This window comes from Diplotaxodon limnothrissa, linkage group LG15 (assembly GCF_057381915.1).
Source record: "Diplotaxodon limnothrissa isolate DT_005_m linkage group LG15, D_limnothrissa_male_GT1.1, whole genome shotgun sequence".
Taxonomy (NCBI): domain Eukaryota; kingdom Metazoa; phylum Chordata; class Actinopteri; order Cichliformes; family Cichlidae; genus Diplotaxodon; species Diplotaxodon limnothrissa.
The window spans coordinates 30,017,442-30,031,925 of record NC_140610.1 but is presented as its reverse complement, the minus strand read 5'-3'; the positions used below and the strand labels follow the sequence as shown (position 1 = coordinate 30,031,925).

The window sequence follows — 14,484 nt, the reverse complement described above, 5'->3', positions numbered from 1 at the left end:
AAATGTCTCAGTTGTGTTTCTATAGGGGCGAAACAGATCTGGATCAATTTTCCACGTGCAGCGGTCGGAAGAGACCTGTAGGTTAACTTGACTGGACATGCCAAGGCAAGTTTCTGGTTGAATTGTTTACAGCGCCATGTCTCCATAAACCTGACAAGTGGGCCCTAGCTTCTGGCTGAGGAGCAGGAATAAGGTGGGAACTTAAAATTTGGGTTAGCAAATTTGGGAAAGAAACTGACGGCTTAAGTGGAGAATTGTGCAGGAGTCTGACACACTGCAAAAGCAACATATGCAAATTCACACACACAAACAGAAAATGCATTAAACTTATAAAGACAAGACAAGCTCATGGAGTTCAATGCATAGACACTGATTAAACCTGGCTAAGAACACAAACATATGCAATAAAGAACAGCTTGCTATTTTGTATGAATGATACAATGGTGTGAATGTTTAATAAAATACATTTGAGTTTGTAATTGAGGAATAGAAGAAGCCATATGACAAAGGGGGTTATGTTTTATGCTGAATTGAAGTATGTTACAGAGCATAAGGGGGTGATTTTTGTGTGCAAATTGTGTGTTTTTAATGAGACTTTTGGTGTATTGAGGAGGTGAAATTATGTGGTGGCAAGACTTGTGTGTTTAAGGTTGTTGTGGTGATGGGTTGATTCTGTCAGGTAGGTTGTTGTTGTTATTTTTGTTTTTAATAGAGGGAGTTTTAGGAAACATGGACATGTCTGGGAGGGGCCCATTATTTTGTAACAGTGCACTTAAAGAAAACCTGTCAGGTGATTTTGTTTTGTTTTTATGAGCTAACAATCAGCTCTATTTTTTCATTTCTGTTTTAAGCAGGCCTGCAACAGTGAATAACGGCGCTGAAAATTATCGGGAAGAGCAAATACAAGGGGGGCTTTCCAGATTACAATTGGCTGAGGAGAAAGCTACCTGTGGGGACTGATCAAGGTCGTAAGTCCCTGTGAAAAGGATTTTATGCGAGTCAATCCAGTCCAAAAGCATAAAGAAATATTTTCCTATGGAAAATAAAAAATGACTGAGCTCATTTTGCTGAGGGTGGAGTCCCTGATCGTGCGGGAAGCTCCACTATCAGCAAATACATGGTGTGACTGCATGTGAGTGAATGTGTGACTGAATGTGAGTGAGGATGAATTAATGTGGACAAACAATTTGCTTTTACCAGAGAAAATTTCTGTTTTGTTTTGTTGACTGGGGTTAGATTATGGGATTATAGTATATTGTTGGGAGAATGCCAAATGCTAAAGGGGAAATATTTTTTGATGTAACTCAGTTACCATTAATTGTAGAAACACATGACTGATAACTGTTCTGTTTTAAGTTTATTTTATGACATACATTGGAACATGAGTGGGGAAAACTGAGCATTTTTAGTTTTGTATAGTATTTTGACACATTTCATGTGTCAAAATAAAGGGGGTTTAGGGTGTATTAATTTAATTGTTTAATAATTTAGGATCATTTTAGGACTTTTGGGGTTTTTGATCATGTGGATATGGTAAAACTGAAACTGTTATTTTATGTTAAGGTTAAAGGATTAAAGAACTGAATCCTGTTTAGATACAATGCCGGTTTTTCAAAGCTGTGAATAACTCTTAGAGGGAAAATTAGTGAGGGTTGAAGGAGTAGAACAGCTTTGATTTCTTTTTGATTTCTAGAAGTAGTGGTTATAATGTAGGCTTACACATACAGATATTACATAGGTTTATCTTTAGGATAAAGGGGGAGCTTGTACGGAGAAATGATTTTTATACATATTGCATTTTGTGCTTTTAAAGGAGTTGTGGCTCAAATTTGTCTCTGGAGGGTCACGAGCCTTTGGCTAGCGCTATGATTAGCCAATCTACTGTGAGGATAATATGAGTTCATGAAGGATTGCACACGCTTACAGACACAGAGTTAAGAAACACACATGACAGTATTGATTCCAGGCAAAAGGCCTTAAATTCATTTAGCTTTTAACTGAACTTAAAGAAGGACCAAAGAGGAAGGAAAGCATATATTTTGGTTAAGTCTGATAAACTAGAATTAGAAGGTATGGTTACATTAAAAGGAGCAAAATGAAATAAAAAGGCTATACCAAAACGGGTTATAACATAGGAAATGTGAGGTTAAAATGAAGTTAACACATAGGAGCTGTTTCAAGGCAGCATTTAGCTATGATGAAATGTATACAGGAGTAATTGCTTATATGCTTAAACTTAATTGATTAAAGTGGTTGTTTTCTTACACTCACTGATTTCTAGAGTAGAGGAACTTGCAGCAGCGACAATTTGTGCACAGGATGTTGATGATCAGATAAGGGAAAATAGAGCGAGCAACCGGACGTGAAAGCAGGGCTTAAAGAGTTTTAAAGGGATGATTAACGTTGAAGAGTATACATAAATATAAGTCAATAAGTTAAGAAGATAATTAGGATCAGGCTTTTGATTAAAGAGTCCCAGATAGGATAAGTTAGGGAGGTGCAGGAAAAGGTGTTTTGTTTCTTTTGCAGAAGATCGATCTCGGCGACCACAGGAGGGGCGAGGATCCTGGAGATCTCGAGGTCCGAGACCACCAGAGAGGGTCTGAGTGAGGACACAATGTATTGTGACCTCTGGTGTTCCAGAGGTCAAGAGAGGGAGTGTGGAGAAGGGAAATTATTTTACTGCTATTGTTAAATAATTGTCATTATTACGATTGCATTAATAATATAATCTGGAGTTTATATTGCATTCAGGGGTTGAACAGTGTGTGTCTTTCAGAAAGACTAAGTTGCAGGCTGATAGGAAGTTGCAGGTTTGCAGAGTGTGCCTTTTGCAGAACTGAAACCGAAAGCAGACGAGACACAGACAGTAGGTGAAGAGGTGACACAAAGAGCATGTGAGGTCAACACATACACACACATTAGTTAGATTTATTTAGAGGAGAGAACGGAAAGTACCAAGCCATGAAAATAGAAGATGATTTTCTAGGTGAAAAGTCATTCTGGTGTTGATCTGATCTATGTATAAAATGTACTGGTGACGCATGAAGGGGCGTCAGTAAACAAACCCTGATGCTATAAAATATCTGTTCATGCTTTGATTGAGTCGAGGACTACTGGCTGTCTGCGTACAGAGTGTCTTCCCACACGTGTGTTCATTAAAATCATTGTTTGACCAAAGACCTTCTGGACCACGGGTGGTGTGTACTCTCCTTCCTCAATTTTGAACCTTAACACTTGCCAAGTGAATGTCTAACCCATGTGACACAAGAAATATACAGGTATTTATGAGTTCTTACTAAAACGCTAGGACAACCCAGTCTAAAAATAAGCTTATTTTGTTCTCACAGCAAGTCGTGGATTACTTGTTTAAGCTCTCCCCAACATTGCTAAGATCAGCTGATTGTTGCAAGGCGTCCTCTGGCGGATTCACTATGGAATATCAACACAGAGAATGTGACTGAAGGGTGTTTCTTCAGTCTCATCTTTTTTCTTTTTTTACATTTTTATGGGTTGGCCAATATATTGGCAAATAGCTCATAAAGGTAATATATAGCCTGGAAAAAGCAAGCAAAACAGAAAACCTTTATGACTGGCCTCCTAGCATTCAAGTCTTATACAGACTAACAAGCTTAAGCTTAAGCTAATTAATTTTGCACTATACTAACAAATCAGAAATGAACTGAAATTAAATTATTATTTTTCTTTGGTTTAATAAATGGTGTTGGTATTTTGGTGACACTTTTTTGGTGCTCTTCACGAATTAGTCGTGATTTTCTGACCAAAAATTTAAAATCTGTGTTCAGAGGGGCGTGGTTATGGCGCTGAACTAGGCACACGTATTTTTGTGAGCTCCTGGCGATATTTTAGTAAGTTCCTGAAAACTGTCCTTTAACTGCGTCAACAGTGATAACTATTGCTTGTAACGAGTTATTATCGTGTATCCGCGACATTATGCCGGCTAAGAAAGCACAAAATAAATCTAAGGCACACTCTTCTCTGAGTGAGGAAGACGACGTCTCTGATGCTAGCAGTCAAGCTAACTCTGCAGGTGATGCTAGCCCTGGGAGTCTCCTGGACGTGAGTACTGGAATGGCCCATAACATGGATGTTATTCAAATACTCGACGGAATCAGAAATGACTTTTCCACAAAACTTGATGTGGTCCTGTCAGCGATCCAAGATGTTAAAAGAGATGTGCAGGACTTTTCGGTGCGCATGGATGGGGCAGAGATGCGCATTAGCAGCGTGGAGGACGCCATTAACTCAGAGAAAGGCAAGATAGATGCGCTAGTTAAACAAGTGGCTCTCCTCACGAACAAACTCGAGGACCTCGAAAATCGCTCTCGTCATTCCAAACTACGACTAGTTAATGTGCCGGAGAAAATAGAAGGACATGACGCGGTGGCTTTCCTAGAGAAGTGGCTCCCCGAAGCGCTGGGACCAGCAACATTCCCGAGACAACCTCTCATCGAAAGAGCTCACCGGTTGCCCGGCCGGACGCAACCCAACCGACCACCCTCACCGAGAGTCCTCATCATGAAGTTTTTAAACTTCCAAGACAAGGTTCGGGTGATATGGGCGGCTATGGCCAAAGGGAAAGTTATCTGCGGGGGTCAAGAGGTCATGTTCTTCCCGGATCTTTCTACAGATCTCCACCGACGGAGGAGAGGCTTCGACCGGGTGAAACAGCAGCTCAGGGCGATGAACGTACGTTACGGATTAATTTACCCGGCGAAGCTACGAGTGTCATCTGGTGGACATACGCATGTCTTTGAGACCCCAGCAGATGCGGAAAAGTTCATCCGAGGTTTGCAGAATACAGAGGACTAGCAGAATATCTGATGGGGACTGCCGAATCCTTCACTATCTGCCCATAACAGCTGTAGTTTGAAATTGTTGGATTTAATGGTCAATATCGCTCATCCTTACTGTTGAATTTTTTGGGGAGAGTATTTTTCTTTTTTGTATTTACTTTGGTTTACCGTTCCTTCGTTCTCCTCAGTTGTATTGGGCATTTTATTTATCCCTTATAGATAACTAGCCACGCCCACTCGTTGATTGGGCTTTCATTTGTGTCTTGGAGTACTGGTTGTTCGACATACAGTCGGCTCTCCGGGATGAGAGTTATGCTACAAGAAAGTTTGTAATGATCATTGTATACATACTTGTTCATGTAGGATATACATTTTCGTCAGGAGACGCAATTGTCCAGGTGGTTTGGTTTTGTTTGACCATGTCAGCTCGGTTTGGTCTAGCTGCTCCCTTGTTTACATTGGATCAGCGTGTGCACTTAACTGCACCCCAAGGTCAGGGGGAGGGCGGGGTAGGGCGAGGGGCTGTCCGGTTCAGGTTGACAGCTAAGGGGGTTCATTTATGGCAGATTTTGTGTTATTTCTTTGTGTTTTTGTATTTTTCACAACGTGTTGCTTTTTACTGGTTTACTCCCAGCACAACAGTTAGAGATACTGAAAGGTTTACCAACAACCAAATGAAGATACTATGTTGCACAATCTGTTGTATTAATAAGAATAGATGACTTCATATAAGACTTTTAAATTTACTTCTTGGAATGTGAGAGGAATGGTAAAAGTGGTTAAACTAAAACAGGTTATTACCAGGCTTAAACAACTTGAGTCATCAATAGCGTTTATCCAAGAGACCCATTTACTCAGAGAGGATCTGGTGAAAGTACGTAGGAGATGGCCAGGCAAAGTGCTAGCATCCTGTTGCCCTTCGCACGCGAGAGGGGTTATGGTGTTAATTCATAATTCAGTGCCTTTCCAAGTAAATAACACTATTTATGATAAAGCTGGCAGATTTTTGGTGGTTCAAGGAACTCTCTTGAAAGAGAATTTCAATTTAGTTAATGTTTATGGCCCTAATGATGATAACCCTTTATTTTTTGAGAATTTATTACTATTGATAGCTACCCTTCCTGGTAGGATAATATTGGCAGGTGACTTAAATTGTACTCTGGACCCGAAGCTTGACCGCTCATCAGGGATAGACACTTCACACTCTCAAACAAGAAAAAAAATACAACAATATTTGAAAGATCTGAACCTCTGATCCATGGAGAATTCAAAACCCCAATAAAAGGGAATTCTCATGCTATTCAGCAGTATTTAAATCCCACTCCCGAATAATTATTTTTTAATTTCCTCATCTTTGCTACCCAATATAACTAAGTGTATATATGACAGCATTGTGTTGTCAGATCATGCCCCAACATCACTATTTTATGAGGTAGAACAAGTGAATAGCCGCTCAAACAAGTGGCGCTTGCACCCTAAATGGATACATGATTCTGACTTTATGAAATTTGTAGGAGAACACATTGATCTCTACTTCTCAATTAATACAATTCAAACAACAGCAGCCGTTAGGTGGGAAGCTTTTAAGGCATATATTAGTGGACAAATGATAAGTTTCACCAGTTCTAAATTTAACAAATTCAAACAGACAATGAACGAATTAGACAATAAAATTAGAGAATTAGAGAGAGAAGTTAACATAGATGATTCAACACAGAAAAAACAGGAGTTATTGACCCTTAAAGCTAAATACGAGGAGCTGTCTATGCTTAAAGCTGAAGATGGTTTAATAAGATTGAAACAGACGTTTTATGATCAGGGTGAAAAGCCGGGTAGACTACTAGCTTGGCAGATAAAGAAACTTGAATCTGACAGAGCCATTAATATAATTAGGAACGATCAAGGGGAATTATCCACAGATCCCACAGAAATTAATAACACCTTTGTCTCGTATTATAAAACCCTATATAAATCTGACAGCCCACTGGACCTGGTAAGCCAAAATGCTTTCTTGGATAGATTGATCTTTCCCTGTATTTCTGAGGATGTGAAAAATGAATTGGAGAGAGAAATAAATTTCAATGACGTTTCTGATGCAATTACGAACATGAGAGGTGGTAAGGCTTCGGGTCCTGATGGGCTTCCGATAGATATTTACAAGCTATTTAAAGCAAAATTAATTCCCCCATTATTAGATGTTTATTTGGAATCCTATGAAACAGGTCGCCTCCCTGCTACATTTCGTAGTGCCCTGATCACTCTCATTCTAAAACCGAGCAAAGCGCCAGCCGAAAGCGGTTCTTACAGACCCATATCGCTGTTAAATTCTGACTCCAAAATCATAGCTAAGGCTTTGGCTATGAGGCTGGAGAGGGCTCTTCCAGTCATTATACACGGAGATCAAAATGGTTTCGTTCAAAATCGCCAGTGGTTCCACAATGTGAGGAGAGTTCTCAATATAATCCACGAATGTGAAGAGTTACCTGATACTGCAATACTATCACTCGACGCGGAGAAGGCGTTCGATCGAGTTGAATGGCCCTATCTAATTGAGGTGCTTAAGCGTTTTGGATTTGGTGATCACTTCCGCCGATGGATTGAAATTTTACTTGCTGATTCGGTTGCAATGGTATCTACCAATAATCTCATCTCTAGTCCTTTTGAGCTATCTCGAGGCACCAGGCAAGGGTCTCCGATTTCACCTGTGCTTTTTGTACTAGCCATGGAACCTTTAGCGATAGCAATTAGATCACATCCCTCGATCCATGGTATTAAAATCGGGGAGATGCTACACAAAATTGCAATGTACGCTGACGATACTGTTGTGTTTCTATCACACCTTGCAGAATCAATACCATCTCTCCTGAAGCTATTCGATCAATTTAGCAGTTTCTCTGGGTTCAAAGTGAACGAAGAAAAATCATCCATTATGTTTTTAAATATGAACGAGAGGTTGAAACCAGTTGTATCCCACCCATTTGTGAATGCCGCAGAGGGATTTAAATATTTAGGCATCAGAGTAACACCAACGATAAGCAATCTTAGTTCAGCCAATTATGAGCCCCTGGTGGTAGGGTTGTCGGATGAGATCACTAGATTAATATCATTGCCTCTTTCTTTAGTGGGAAGAATAAACATAGTAAAGATGACTATATTACCTAAATTCCTATATATCTTTCAGTCAATTCCGCTGGCCCCTCCTCCTTCTTTTTTTTCCAAGATCAGAAAGCTTCTTTCTAATTTCATCTGGAACAATAGGAAGCCAAGACTCAGACTCTCCCTCTTGTATTTACCATATATGATAGGGGAGGACTACAGTTTCCAAATTTAAAATGGTACTATTGGGCTGCTCAGCTGAGGACCACTATGTTTTGGTTTTCAAACGATATTTCCCTTCCCTGGTTAGCAACTGAAAGAATGTCCTCAAAGGGTAAATAGCTATTTATACTCAGCACCCTTTAAAACTTTAAAGAAAATTACTACTAATCCCTTTGTAAAAAACACTGTTGTTGTTTGGCATGAAGTACAAAAAATGTTGAATGACTCTCCTGGGTTGTCCTGTTTCTCCCCAATTTGGGGTAATGAACTCTTTGCCCCGGCTAAGAATGACATGGGCTTTAAAGCTTGGCTGAACAAGGGCATTGCGAAACTACAGGACGTATATGAGGAATATTCTCTAATGTCATTCAGTGAATTATGGGCAAAGTTTGATTTACCGCAGAAACACTTTAAGTATCTGCAACTTAGAAGTTTTATTCTGGCACACTTAAACAATTCAGTGCACCAACCCCCACTCTCCATCCTAGAAACTCATGTTACAAAAAACTGTTTTGGTAAAAGACTGGTGTCCCAGTTTTATAGCCTTTTAGTTGAAAACCATAAGGATAACTCTGATAGTAAAAGACGGGAGTGGATTAGTGACTTACATGAAGATATTTCATATACTGAATGGGGTAAAATATGTTCAAAAACACACACTCAAACCATTAACACTCGTTTGAGAAAGATACAATTTAATTGGATAATGCGAACATACATATCCCCTGTACAATTAAATAAATTTGATCCTAATATAATTGATCTATGCTATAAGTGTAATAGGCATCAGGGTACACTATATCACTGCCTGTGGAAATGTGAAGAGATCCAAAAATTTTGGAGCTCTGTGTTAAAATATATCTCTCAGATCACAACTTCTCCTGTACCGCTTTGCCCTAAGTTATGCATTTTAGGCTTGTATCCAGATGACTGTACTCTGTCTTGTGAGGAAAGAAAAATGGTCGATATTGTTTGCTACAGGCCAAACGCTGTATCGCCTTATGCTGGAAGAATGTTGGTTGCCCCTCTTTTAACCACTGGTTAAATAACTTAACACCGAGTTTAGCTCTTGAGAAACTGAACTATATTGTTAGAAAGAAGGCTTCTGAATTGTACAACATCTGGAAGATATTTTTGGATCTACTGAGGAGTGGGGATGTGGGGGGGGGGGGGGGGGGGGGGGTGAGTGAATAAGCCAACTAGATAATGAATAATGTCTGACTTGCTGTTGGGAATATACTATGTAACCTATATTATGATTTATTTATTTATTTATTTTTAATTGTATTTATTTGTATGGTTTAATTTAATTTATTTAACTATGCATTTATTTGGAACCTTTTAGGATTAACACTTCAATTATCGTTATTACTATTACTATTATTATTATTATTATTATTATTAGTGTTGTTATTATTATTACTATTATTTTAATGACTGCCATACGTTCATTTTATGTTGGTGTTGATACTGTTGAAAAAACAAATAAACATACGTTTAAAAAAAAAAAAAAAAAATCTGTGTTCAGAAATGTTATTTACCACGGTCACAAAAAAGACTTACTGTCAAAGCAAAAATCTTCTGGTGAAGTCATTTATTGACTTCTTATAAGCAACCGACAATAATTAAAGTAGGAAAAAAAACTATAGATACACTTTAATGTTTTTTTAATGTGGCTACAGTGGAAATAATTTGATACCAGGGGTTATGATCGTAGCAATCTGACATGCATGTAGTAGTATGGACATACCTGTACCCGACTTCTCCACAGAGTCTGCAGACACCGGTTTGGTGAGAGGTAATGGCTCGGAGTCAGACTTTGGTCGTGTGGATGGCACCTCTCCATTGTGCCTGTGGTTAAAAGAGAAAAACTTCACTTTAGCAATATCAGCGACAATTTAGCTGATATTTTACATTTTATATTAAACGAATAACAAAATTAATTGTTCTCATCATCCCATCGGATTTCTAAAAGTCTTATACAGATTGAAAATGTGACATCAAAACCGCAAAGGATTGTAGGTACGAGTGGCAAGTGGTACTAGCGCATGCAGGCTTTCACAAGAAAACAGTCACACAGCGATAAAAAGAAACACAAATAATGGCAAGAAGCTGTTGTATGCAATAGCCTTTCGCATGACAGCCACGGGAAGCTGACGGGTAAACAGATCGGTTTTTATTGGATTCCATCGTGGAAGAGAAACTGTTCAAGCCATGTTTCCGAAGTAACAAAGAGCCGATGGATGGTCTGGATTGCAGCTATTCGAAGACTAAATATTTCAGCACACTCCAGCTCACATGTTAGTCTGCTCCAAGCATGTCCACAAAGGTAAGTCTTTTGTTGTGGTTAAGTAATTTATCATAACATAATAATAGTTGATGTAGGTTACAAATAAGTCTTATATTGATTTGAATTGAATTTGTTTACTGTGCCTTTGCGGGCTAATGTTTGTTGTGTTTTGTAGGAAAACCAGCCTTCAAAATGTTGGAATGCGATCCAGACTGGGCACCCTCTATCAACCTGGGTCATACCGAGTTTAAAGCTGTTACCACAGCGAGATTTGATCAGTTAAGAGAGAGAGAGCGATATCAAAACAGCCATGAAAAGTAGTAGCTCTATCCTGGCCATTTGTGGCCACTTCACTTTTGTTTTTTCAACCATTTTTGTTCTGTTAATGCAAATGGAATGAAACTTCCCAAAGGTGTGTATTTTTTCCAGAGTTTTTAATTTTCAACACCAGCTCCTTAATAATGCCAATAATACAGTGACTTGCAAAAGTATTCGGCCCCCTTGAACTTTTCCACATTTTGTCACATTACAGCCACAAACATGGTAAATGGCCTGTATTTATATAGCGCTTTACTAGTCCCTAAGGACCCCAAAGCGCTTTACATATCCAGTCATCCACCCATTCACACACACATTCACACACTGGTGATGGCAAGCTACATTGTAGCCACAGCCACCCTGGGGCGCACTGACAGAGACATGAATCAATTTTATTGGAATTCCACGTGAAAGACCAATACAAAGTGGTGTACACGTGAGAAGTTGAACAAAAATCATACATGATTCCAAACATTTTTTAAAAATAAATGACTGCAAAGTGGGGTGTGTATAATTATTCAGCCCCCCTGAGTAAATACTTTGTAGAACCACCTTTTGCTGCAATTACAGCTGCCAGTCTTTTAGGGTATGTCTCTACCAGCTTTGCACATCTAGAGACTGAAATCCTTGCCCATTCTTCTTTGCAAAACAGCTCCAGCTAAGTCAGATTAGATGGTCAGCGTTTGTGAACAGCAGTTTTCAGATCTTGCCACAGATTCTCGATTGGATTTAGATCTGGACTTTGACTGGGCCATTCTAACACATGGATATGTTTTGTTTTAAACCATTCCATTGTTGCCCTGGCTTTAAGTTTAGGGTCATTGTCCTGCTGGAAGGTGAACCTTATTTTGGTCTCATCTGACCAGAGCACCTTCTTCCACATGTTTGCTGTGTCCCCCACATGGCTTGTGGAAAACTGCAAACGGGACTTCTTATGGTTTTCTGTTAACAATGGCTTTCTTCTTGCCACTCTTCCATAAAGGCCAACTTTGTGCAGTGCACGACTAATAGTTGTCCTATGGACAGATTCCCCCACCTGAGCTGTAAATCTCTGCAGCTCGTCCAGAGTCACCATGGGCCTCTTGGCTGCATTTCTGATCAGCGCTCTCCTAGTTCGGCCTGTGAGTTTAGGTGGACGGCCTTGTCTTGGTAGGTTTACAGTTGTGCCATACAGAAACACTTCCATTTCTGAATGATGACTTAAACAGTGCTCCGTGGGATGTTCAAGGCTTGGGAAATCTTTTTGTAGCCTAAACCTGCTTTAAATTTCTCAATAATTTTATCTCTGACCTGTCTGGTGTGTTGTTACGGACTACGGATTGGTAACAGACTGATTCTTATATAGCGGTTCTCTACTCTCCCGGAGTACTCAAAGCGCTCTATACAACATGCCTCATTCACCCATTCACACCCACTCATGCAAGCACTTCTAAACGCAAGTGCAAACCTAATCTACATTCACACACATTCACACTCCGATGAACGCATCGAAGGGCAATTTGGGGTTAGTATCTTGCCCAAGGACACTTGACATGCAGACTGGTGAAGCCTAAAATCGAACCACTAACCTTTCGATCAGTAGCTGATCTGCTCTACCACCTGAGCCACAGCCACCCAATATTCTCTTAGACAACCTTTGAGGCCGTCACAGAGCAGCTATATTTGTACTGACATTAGATTACACACAGGTGCACTCTATTTAGTCATTAGCACTCATCAGGCAATGTCTATGGGCAACTGACTGCACTCAGACCAAAGGGGGCTGAATAATTACGCACACCCCACTTTGCAGTTATTTATTTGTAGAAAATGTTTGGAATCATGTATGATTTTCGTTCCACTTCTCAAGTGTACACCACTTTGTATTGGTCTTTCACGTGGAATTCCAATAAAATTGATTCATGTTTGTGGTGGTAATGTGACAAAATGTAGGGGCCGAATACTTTTGCAAGCCACTGTATACACTATACATGAAATTGTTCCTCTTGGGGGGCGTGGTTATGGCGCTGAACTAGGTACACATATTTTTGTGAGCTCCTGGCGATATTTTAGTAAGTTCCTGAAAACTGTCCTTTAACTGCGTCAACAGTGATAACTATTGCTTGTAACGAGTTATTATCGTATATCCGCGACATTATGCCGGCTAAGAAAGCACAAAATAAATCTAAGGATCTAGGATATACATTTTCGTCAGGAGACGCAATTGTCCAGGTGGTTTGGTTTTGTTTGACCATGTCAGCTCGGTTTGGTCTAGCTGCTCCCTTGTTTACATTGGATCAGCGTGTGCACTTAACTGCACCCCAAGGTCAGGGGGAGGGCGGGGTAGGGCGAGGGGCTGTCCGGTTCAGGTTGACAGCTAAGGGGGTTCATTTATGGCAGATTTTGTGTTATTTCTTTGTGTTTTTGTATTTTTCACAACGTGTTGCTTTTTACTGGTTTACTCCCAGCACAACAGTTAGAGATACTGAAAGGTTTACCAACAACCAAATGAAGATACTATGTTGCACAATCTGTTGTATTAATAAGAATAGATGACTTCATATAAGACTTTTAAATTTACTTCTTGGAATGTGAGAGGAATGGTAAAAGTGGTTAAACTAAAACAGGTTATTACCAGGCTTAAACAACTTGAGTCATCAATAGCGTTTATCCAAGAGACCCATTTACTCAGAGAGGATCTGGTGAAAGTACGTAGGAGATGGCCAGGCAAAGTGCTAGCATCCTGTTGCCCTTCGCACGCGAGAGGGGTTATGGTGTTAATTCATAATTCAGTGCCTTTCCAAGTAAATAACACTATTTATGATAAAGCTGGCAGATTTTTGGTGGTTCAAGGAACTCTCTTGAAAGAGAATTTCAATTTAGTTAATGTTTATGGCCCTAATGATGATAACCCTTTATTTTTTGAGAATTTATTACTATTGATAGCTACCCTTCCTGGTAGGATAATATTGGCAGGTGACTTAAATTGTACTCTAGACCCGAAGCTTGACCGCTCATCAGGGATAGACACTTCACACTCTCAAACAAGAAAAAAAATACAACAATATTTGAAAGATCTGAATCTCTGATCCATGGAGAATTCAAAACCCCAATAAAAGGGGATTCTCATGCTATTCAGCAGTATTTAAATCCCACTCCCGAATAGATTAACCTTAAAGCTTAAATACGAGGAGCTGTCTATGCTTAAAGCTGAAGATGGTTTAATAAGATTGAAACAGACGTTTTATGATCAGGGTGAAAAGCTGGGTAGACTACTAAGCTTGGCAGATAAAGAAACTTAAAACCCTATATAAATCTGACAGCCCACTGGACCTGGTAAGCCAAAATGCTTTCTTGGATAGATTGATCTTTCCCTGTATTTCTGAGGATATGAAAAATGAATTGGAGAGAGAAATAAATTTCAATGACGTTTCTGATGCAATTACGAACATGAGAGGTGGTAAGGCTTCGGGTCCTGATGGGCTTCCGATAGATATTTACAAGCTATTTAAAGCAAAATTAATTCCCCCATTATTAGATGTTTATTTGGAATCCTATGAAACAGGTCGCCTCCCTGCTACATTTCGTAGTGCCCTGATCACTCTCATTCTAAAACCGAGCAAAGCGCCAGCCGAAAGCGGTTCTTACAGACCCATATCGCTGTTAAATTCTGACTCCAAAATCATAGCTAAAGCTCTGGCTATGAGGCTGGAGAGGGCTCTTCCAGTCATTATACACGGAGATCAAAATGGTTTCGTTCAA

General features: G+C 39.6%; 1 protein-coding gene across 1 annotated transcript in view; it reads right to left on the bottom strand.

The window, feature by feature from the left end:
* Positions 1–14,484, bottom strand: part of cd2ap (CD2-associated protein) — a 111,453-nt gene that overhangs the window by 15,738 nt on the left and 81,231 nt on the right. The window contains exon 14 of the mRNA XM_085372761.1: positions 9,886–9,986. Within this exon, the coding sequence (XP_085228887.1) occupies positions 9,886–9,986 (101 nt within the window). The remainder of the gene's footprint in view (positions 1–9,885; positions 9,987–14,484) is intronic.